A 9487-nucleotide genomic window follows, 5' to 3' on the forward strand; every position below is an offset into this window, starting at 1 on the left:
ATGACAGTACCAGAGTTCTGTCTCCCACATCCTGGGACTTGGTACCTTAGTACGTCCAGCTATGCTTAAAAGAAAACTGTGGAGGAGGCTATGAAAAAGTGTGGAGAGGCAAGCAGATTCATTAGCTGTGAATTAAATGGCCATAATTCTACTAAGAAACTCCTAATTTGCCTGTCGGTTTGGGTTTTGAGATGAGATCTATGCCTGTAATAATTAAGATGATCTATATGGTCTAGGAGAAGTGTGTCTGCAGCTGAATGTGTAGGGAGGGAGACAGACCAGGAAGCTTTCCCAACTGGCTGGTACATGTGGAAGATGGTGGAGAATTTTCTCTGGAATCCTCCTTGTGTGTCCTGTGTTTGTTACTAGATATGGGTATTCTGACTCGTGTAGGAAGTTGGTTCTTGCAGGACAGCATCTTATAGTATCTAAATGATGATTATAAATAGGTCAAAGAGTCTTGCATTTTATCATCTTTAAGGCAGAGAGTTTTGGCTCAATCTCCCCCACCAAAGGTCTTTAAGTCACTACATTTCCGAATCCCACTTGGTAACAGTTGACTCTTTTTAACCTATAGGTATTTCATTTTTGCCTTTTAGGGAATCATTAATAGTGCAAACCTCATTTTGATAACAGTCCATGTAATCTTAGCATGAGACAATGATTTTGATAAAGAAGGGAAGAAACTGGAAGTCATACAAAAAAGTGACAATATTTGGTGGGAGTTTTTGGTAAAATAAATCTTTGTAAGCACTATGTTTGAAGTTTTTTGTTATATGAGAACAGTATAAGTGAGTCACATTAAATTATGGTATAATTCATCATACCTTTTTTTTCGGGTTTGTGATCTTTCCTTAAACCTCCAAAGTTGTACTTTAAAAAGTCAATAATATATTATGCAGAAGGGTCTTCCTTCTAAGCTCTGGAATGCCTAGTGTGACTTAGTGTCTGCAGTTACATATTTGTGCAGTAGAAACTCTTTAAGAAGGAGGATGACCACAGATATCTCTGAAAGGGAGAAATCTGAAAACAGCAAGAAAAGTGCAGGGTAAATAATTATTTTGCTGCTGAATAGAAAGCTCTTTCCATACACATGTTGCATTAATTATTACCACTCAGCAAAATTTACATATGCAGATTTGTTTATGCCTATTAGTTACAACTGAGACTCTTTGCCTAATAGAATTGTAGGAAGATGGTGGTGATTTTTAAATTTTTATTTCAAGCAGGTGTGACTGGTGCTTTAAATAGATGAGAGGTGTCTCCCTAGCATATCCTGTCTACATTCAATTGTAAGGTGGCTCTTGAGTCTATGGTCGCTTTCCCACTAAGCCAAGGAGAGTGATTTGCAGGAGGCCCAGGGTCTCTTGGGAGCAGACAGTGTCTTGTGTGGTGCCTGGCCCCAGCAGAAGCTGGGAGAATAAGATTTGTCCTGCTTGTTAATTATGAAGCTCATCTTTCCTTTGAGTGTCTGGTCTCAGGTCTGAGTTTGTTGCATACCTGGTTTCAGGTGTTCATTGCCCAGGTGTTGACTCTCTGCTGCTCTTCTCACAGGGGAAGCTGTTCACTTAGCTCGGGATTTTGGGTATATTTGTGAAACAGAGTTTCCTGCGAAAGCTGTGTCCGAGTATTTGAACAGGCAGCACACGGACCCCAGTGACCTGCACTCCAGAAAGAATATGCTTCTGGCCACCAAGTGAGTTTCCAAGTCCCTGGGTCGTGGTCTAGGACTTCTTTCCTGACCCAAGTCCACTTAATAAACCTGTGATGGGGATTGGTGCAGCCTACCTGGTGTGCAGAAAGTGCCTTGCCATGAAACAGCAAGCCAAGAAGCCAATGTGCTTCTGAAGGGTGGGGTATGGTGTAGACTTGAGGGGCTTTGGGCATGTCCCAGTCCCCTTTTCCGTTTACAAAGAGAATGCAGGCATTTTAATGGGCTGTCTTCCACAGTTCTGGGGCATCAGGCAGATTTTTCCGGTGTGTCTTCCCAGATCCCTAGGTGAACATTTCTATATGGGCTTGGCATTGGTCTCCTTTGCCATGAGGAGGACAGCCATATGTGTTTGCCCAGGATGTCTATATGTCACCCATCTCTACCCACAGCTCTAATTACTCCATTTCCAGCGATGCTGTTTGTCATCTTCCTCGGACTTGTAAAATTTACTACAACTCCAGAGGGGAAAACAGTAAATCTCTGGCTAAATTTAGGTCTAGAGCTCATTTGAACATTTACAGTGGGTTTTCTATTTATTTGATTTACTCCTGTCTTTGGCTTCGGTGTCATATTGTTGGTGTTTTATGACCAGCTCAGGCCTGCAGTGGGCGGTGCTGCCTGTGCCAGCACGTTTCTCTCTTGCAGGCGGGCCTAAACAGCAGCGCTCATTTATTTAGCGTTCCAGGACGCGGTTTGTTCCGTTGACAGCGTAATTTAAAGAAATATATGGAAGGCTGAAAAATCATTTGCTCAAATTTGTCCAGATGTTTTTGAGACGTGATTGGAATTTGATTGCCCCTTTCCGCAGGGTCAAAAAATATTAATGTCCCAGAACTTTAATTGCTTACAGAGCCTGGTTTGGGCTGTGCAGATTTTAAGTGCTTGACTCTTAAGCATTTGTTCTCTGCACTACAAAATTTCCATTTTGGCACTTTGGAAATGAGCACAAAGTTAAGAAAAGACTTTAACCATCTTTCCCAATGATCGTAACCTGGCAACTACCCTCTTTTTAGAAGGCTTTCCTCCAATGTACTATATAGCAGTATAATAGATTTTTGTTGGTGTGCTGCCCTTTTAGCATTGCACTGCTATCTGCCAATATGGCCCAGTTGCACTTTATAAATGAAGCAGGGGACTTTAGGGGAAATAAAATAATACTGATGATGATAATTAAAAATCTCTACATGTCCAAGGCAGATTACAAGATCCACAAAAGCCTCCTTATTTATTAAAGGGATGATTTCACACACACACACACACACACACACACACACACACACTCACCCTGCAACCTCGCGACATCTAAAGCCACTACTTTTTAGCCTTGGGTCTCAAAATCATCTTGGGAGATTTCCCACTACATTCGTGTCTGAATCCATCCCCAAAGCTTTTACTTTGGAATGATGGAAGGGAGGTGGGTCAGAGCTTGGGAGTGTATGTGTGAACCTCACTGAGGCAGGCCCTGTTGGGTGAGCGCAGTCACTTGTTGTGGGGGATATATGGATATATCGTGAGCAGAGACTTGAGGGGGTAGGAAAAGGCTCTATCTTTATCCACGGGCTTTGGAAATGTCAATCTTTCTTGGCTGCTGTCCATGGGTGGAGAAAGAGATCCCCCATTTGGTTTATTACTAGCCCTGGGCAACATAGAAGCATCCTGGGGAATGGTGCCCCAAGGGTCTTTCAAACCCAGAAATCTGCCCTGTTTACCTGAGAGTCAGGCCAGGTGTTAGTCGCTAAGTGCCCTTTCAGCAGTTCCTTGGCTGCCCAGCTCCAGGATGCTTTAGAGCTATATATAGGTTTTCCTTTCTTGACATCCCACGAAACCAGAGGCTGGGGAAAAGCAGGTGGTCAGGAATAGCCTGCCCATCTGAGAAAGCCTGTGGCCTCAGGGGTGCCATGCCTCAGCCTGCCAGCAGAGCCAAAGCATTTGACCTTCGGGGCTGAACCCCTCCCATCCATTTCCTATATTAAAAATTTCTCAAATAAGCCCAATCTGTAGTTAGGCACACGGGGTTCCTAAGGCTAGGAGAGTTTTCTAAATTGTAGGTGCCTTGAGGAAATAAAAACCTTCAACAAATAAAAATCTATCCTCCCTAGTGTTTCAGCCATCTACCTTTAGGTTTCATTTAAACTATTCAGAAACCCTTTTGTATTGACAACAGTCCTGTTACACAAAGATTTTTAATAGCTCACATATGCAAAAATCTGGAAGGAGGGTGACTTTTTTATTTTTTATTTTTAAGAAGAGAGGAGAGATTTTTCTTCCAAAATCCTTCAGGTAGATGGGTTTTGCTTTGAATGGAATCAGCATTCTCTCCTAGAATAAACAGGTTTTCGCTCTGGGCCATGCAAGGCTCCAGCAATCTGCTTTTATGCCAGGGACAGGCTTTGTGGCCGAGAGGCATAAATCGTTCAGGATGTGTGTGTGTGTGTGTGTGAGAGAGAGAGAGAGAGAGAGAGAGAGAGAGAGAGAGAGAGAGAGAGAGAGAGAAAGGCAGGGGGGAATGAAAGGAAAATGATTAAAGAAAAGCGCCAGGTAACAGCTAAAAATTGTTGACTATTCAAAATCAAAATCTAAAATGCCTAGCAAATTTCCTAAAGCAGAATACAGGTGGTCCTGGAACGGAGAGGGAAAAATGAAAGGCGTGAGAGAGGGATGTGTGCCTTCGACTGCTCGCTGGGTTCCTTCCAGTCCCAGCTGCTGGGAGAGGATCCCCCTGGGGAAAGAAACGGAGCAGAATGGCCCAAGTTAGCTGTCCTCAGACCCAGCGCCTCTGGGCTTGTATGAGTATCTGGTTTTCGAGGCAGGCCTCTGAGGGTGCCTTTGTCTTCCTCCCTCACCCCTCCGCAGGCAACTTTGTAAAGAATTCACGGATCTGTTGGCGCAGGACCGGACACCAATCGGGAACAGCCGGCCCAGCCCCATCCTGGAGCCCGGCATTCAAAGCTGCCTCACGCACTTCAGTCTCATCACCCACGGCTTCGGTGCCCCGGCCATTTGCGCTGCGCTCACCGCCCTGCAGAACTATCTCACCGAGGCGCTCAAAGGCATGGACAAGATGTTCTTGAACAACACCACTAACAGGCACACGTCTGGGGAAGGCCCAGGTAGTAAAACTGGAGACAAGGAGGAGAAACACAGGAAATGAAAAAAAAAAAAAAATTAAAGCGAAGGAAAATGTTTTAAATACAAAAGGAAAACAGAAAAAAAATAATTTTAGCTTTAACATATTGGATTGGCTTTGGAAGAATTATATTAGGTAGAATACACATACAATCAAAATTAAAAAAAAAAAGAAAGTCAAATAACTAAAATAATAAATAAATAAACTGAGGCGTACAACGGAGCAACAAACCGGCTCTCGGTGTCTATTTCAAGATACACGTGGAGACAACCGTCCGGATTTTCCACTTCGGTTCTTTCAAGTTTTAGTAATACAGATAATAAAAGAAAACTATGAACCCCCCCTTTTGGAAAACAAACATGAGACTAAACATGAGAACACGCTAACTTATTGGAAGAAAATTGGAGAAACGTTGGTGTCAATGCATTGAGAGCTGTTTGACTGAGACGCACGAACTTTAACATTTTTTATTTAATTTTTTTTTTTTTTTAAAAGAAACTCTCGCAGTCCGGCCCTCCATTTCTCCTTACTCTTCTCACCGCTGCTTCCCTTTCTCACTGGCGTTGTGTTAGCCTCCTTGGTGTTCAGACCTTGCCTTGCCGTTCCTAACTCCCCTGTGCCCACGCCACCCCACCCCACCCCACCCCACCCCACCCCACCCCCGCCCCGCGCGGGTGTGTTTAATTAGGGAGGCCAAGGGTGGGGGCAGGCGGAGGCTCTAGCTTTTTGATCCAAGCTTGAGAGCCCAGGCTCCCGCGGCAGAGGAAACTGATAAGTTGATTCATCATGGTTCCTTTCAGAAAATGTTACTAGTTCCCAGACTTGCCAGCACCTGTTTACAGAGAATATTGCATTTGTTACACTTGTGTCATCTAGAAGTATAGTTTCAAAAAAAAAAAAAAAAAAGAGAGAAAGAAAAAGAAAACATGAATACTTTGATTAGTATGTAATTTCTTCGGAGGGGTATGTACCATTTCATTCTCTTCTGTTTCCCAAAGCTTTACCCGCATGGTTTATGAGCTTCTTCAAAGAAGACTTGGGCTTCCTACACAATCTATAAGGTACTGAGAAAAAAAAAATCCGATCCGTTTAAAGTCAGAGCCTGTGAGTCAGATTCGGCAGGTTCACTTCTTTAAAGAAGCTCAAAGAGAGTCGTGTAGGAAGTGGCCGGTGGTGTTGGGGGAGTAGCTTTGATTCCTGCGGCTAACACACCTCAACTGGGGATTCCCTGCAAGGGAAGAGAAGGGCACTGCAAAACGCATTTTAAGGGACTCCAGTGAGGCATCTTGGGAACCTGTATATTCTAACAGTATTGCCTTCACTGAAAAATGGATTCCATCTACTTGAGCTCTTTGGGGACTGTTGTTCTAATGGGGAAAGAAGCAGCTTTGCTGATGTAATTGGGGAAGACAGTCTACAAACTACCATGCCTCCACTTTATGAATGAAGCAGTTCCCCCTCTTAGACATGCACTTGTTTTTGACACAAAATGGAACACACACACATAAACACATACACACCACATGGCAAAGTGAAAAAGGCTTGCATTTCAGCTTTGAATTCCTGTCTGTATATATTGGGAATATTCCCAATGGATGAAGTTCCATGCATTTAATATAGCCCACTGTGCTCTGCCAACTTTTAACCCATACTGTGTCTTAACATTGCTATGACATGAATCCCACACCTTTAACAAGAACAGTGAGATCCTCGGAGTAGAGTATTTGGTTGGTGAGACAGGCACACTCAGCTAGTGTGGGTACTCGTGTTTCTTTTCAACAACCTAGAGGGGATCTTTGCAAAATCCATTGAGATAAAAAAGGAAAAAAAAAATCAGATTTTTTTTTTTTTTTTTTTTTACAAATAGTCCCTTTCCCCAATAGTCTGAACTCTCAGGTTTACCATCCCTTCCCAACCCACCATAAAGCAAGGAAAAGGGGTTTAAGTTTTAGGGGTCCTCTGAGGGCTTAGCTCAGAGAGTTTTGAGGGAAAGAAAAGTCAGTGGGTTTTAGCTCACTGAAGGTTATGAGCAACAACTGAGGTCAGGCAACCTGTCGCCTCCAATCTCTAGCTGCTTCTGAGTCCTGTGGGGTTTGCAGGACACGGCCCTAGCCAAGCTGAAAGGCGTACAAAGGGCAGGAAAAAAAAAGGAAAGAAAAGAAAAGAAAAACATTGTGTGAGCTCTAGACTTGCACCTCTCCCCGGTTTAGAAAGGCGCCCGTTTTGTCAGAGGGCCTGGACGCTTGCCTTAGTTCAATTCTAATTGCACAAGGCCAGTAGAAAACACATTGAAAAACATCGTCTCCTTTCCTTGCAGGGCAACGCGCCCCACGCGTGTGACATCGAGAGACGCGATGGATGCGCCTTGCTCTTACTGTGCAGGTCCTGGGAACACGTGGGCCACTGGAGCCCAGTGGTGTTGAGGACATAGAGAGTCAGCAGCTGCTGGGGTCGCGAGCCGCACGGGCCCTTCCTGCCCTCGGCCTCACCCTAAGGGCTAAAGCAACCGGGAAGGGCCGGTCCCGAGTAGGTAAAGGGGCGGCGCCCCATTGGCTGCTGGGGGAGGGGTCCCAGAGCTCTGGAAAGCCCTTTTTGCCACGAGCGGTCACTTCCGGGCCCTACACTCAGAGACATTATAACACTAACACGGAACAGTTCAAGGAATCTGAAACTTCCATGTGTTCTTTTCTGCCGGGAAGGAAATTGTCCCCACCCTCACTCTCCTGAGTGTGGACATGAAATAAGAACTGTCATACTTGGGTGGGTAGGTAAGCTCCTTAGATGTCCTGCTCTCTGTGGGAGCAACGCCAAAGGCGCAGCGAGATAGACTGGTCCTGAGCGCAGGTCCCCCACCGCCGGAGTGAGTCCTCCCTTTCTGTCCCTTTCTCCCTTCTTCACATCCGACCCTCCGCCTCCATGCTTTCCTTAGTCAGGCTGGCTACATTTATCTGATAATTGAGTTATTAAAAGCTTTGGTTTCCTTGGGCTTATATGTCAATAAACAGTAGGTTTAACACAAGAGTTTGCCTTTTAAATGAAGAAAAACGTTTAAGGCCAGACCCTTTGAATTTTGTTTTCAAACCAAACAGGTGAGTTACAGTCCTAACCTCTTCCCTGCTCTTTGTAGACTTTTTATCCAGGCCGGCGTGCCTCCTAGTAAAGGCTGGGGCTCCAAACTAAAATAACTAATGGCTAAAGAGGAAGCCCGTGGCGGCTGGATTTCCCCAAAGGTTCTTCTAGCCCTTTCTTTGCGAATCAGTCCTGCTCCTACCTGTGTTCTGGGTCTCACAGCTTTGTTTCTACCTGAGGGCTCCCTCTCCAGGGACTTTTAATCTCTATCCCAACTAGGAAGTTACTTTCTTTTCACCCTTTCCCCGAGTTAATATTGCATTTTTCTTTCATCTGCCCTAAGTCTGTCTTCACCCTTAGCTTTCTCCACCCCCATAGAAACAGCTCAATAGGTTTTCAGAGATCCAACTTTTGTTGTCGTCGGCCAAGGAAACAACTTCCTCTGGAGCAATTATTTCATGTCCTATGAAAACTGGCCGAATGGAAAACTACAAACCCCCAACTTATCTCCACACTTCCTTCATGGGTACAAGGCCCGTTCTGAGTTAGAGTTCTGACAGAAAACTTATCACCATACACGCTACCCTTTGCTTGTAGTACATTGTGTGGAAAGGAAATGGTGACCTTCAACTATACTGCCTCAAGAGCTCTGCCAGCATCTCCCCTCCTTTGCTGATGTACATTAAATTCCTGGTGACAGAAAAGAGAAGTATTGGAATCTGTTTGGTTTCTTTAAGAAAAAAAAAAAAAACCCGAAATGAACACTATTTCTTCTTTAAATGCCAAAATCGATCCTCCTTTTGAGTTGGTTTCTAATTCACTAACGTTGTTTTTACCACCCAGTCAAGAAATTCCAACTGCCTCTTCTTGAGAGCACTCTGGAGGGTATCTGTGTTAAGTTTGTATATATTTATTTATGCTTAATTTAATGGGAATGTGTAAATATGATGAGCAAGTAGTTTGGGATTATTTATCTGTGAATCTATACCTCTGTGAATGGGTGGTTTAAAAAAAAAAAACCGCTTGACCCTAGGTAGAATCCTATCTGAAATTTTCTGTTCTTTATAGACAAGCTGTTACGGTATTGGGTAGAAATTGGTTTATTGTCCAGTGTTAATCTGATTTACATAAATAAAAAGATTGTTGTGTTTTTGTTGTGTTCTCATCTTCAGTTTCTTGAAAATGGATACTGTTTCATTCTACAAACAGAAAAGAGATATAGCAAAAAGCTTTCTTCTTTTTGCCACCCCCTTGAAGTACATACAGTGTTTTTGTTACAACCAAAATACAATAAATTTTGCTCATCAGAAAAAAAAAGAACACTTTTTTCCTAGTAGGAGGTGCTTTTTTTTAACTTTTAAAATTTCAAATGGATATTAGTCCCAATCATATTTGTAATAAAAGTTCATGTCAACTGCATCTTACTGTTTATTTTACCCTTAAAAGGGAAAGTGTTGTCTTTACTTACTGGGTGGCTAAAGGATTCTGAGCCCAAGTTAAGGATGCTAGTTAAGTGGACTAGGTGCTCCCAGGTGGTGTTGGTACACACTCAAGGCTGGGTGTTGGTCCTGGCAGGG

General features: G+C 43.7%; 1 protein-coding gene across 3 annotated transcripts in view; it reads left to right on the forward strand.

Moving 5' to 3' along the window:
- The window catches only part of Tfap2b (transcription factor AP-2 beta), a 28895-nt gene extending 19833 nt beyond the window's left edge, over positions 1 to 9062 (forward strand). For 2 of the 3 annotated variants that reach the window (XM_060369711.1, XM_021648331.2), the window contains 3 exons: positions 1555 to 1696; positions 4568 to 4824; positions 5840 to 9062. In XM_060369711.1, the coding sequence (XP_060225694.1) occupies positions 1555 to 1696; positions 4568 to 4824; positions 5840 to 5901 (461 nt within the window). In that variant the 3' untranslated portion in view covers positions 5902 to 9062. The remainder of the gene's footprint in view (positions 1 to 1554; positions 1697 to 4567; positions 4825 to 5839) is intronic. The other variant, XM_060369710.1, reaches the window with a different exon arrangement.
- The last annotated feature ends 425 nt before the right edge of the window (positions 9063 to 9487 follow it).

This window comes from Meriones unguiculatus, chromosome 16 (assembly GCF_030254825.1).
Source record: "Meriones unguiculatus strain TT.TT164.6M chromosome 16, Bangor_MerUng_6.1, whole genome shotgun sequence".
NCBI classification, from domain to species: Eukaryota; Metazoa; Chordata; class Mammalia; order Rodentia; family Muridae; genus Meriones; species Meriones unguiculatus.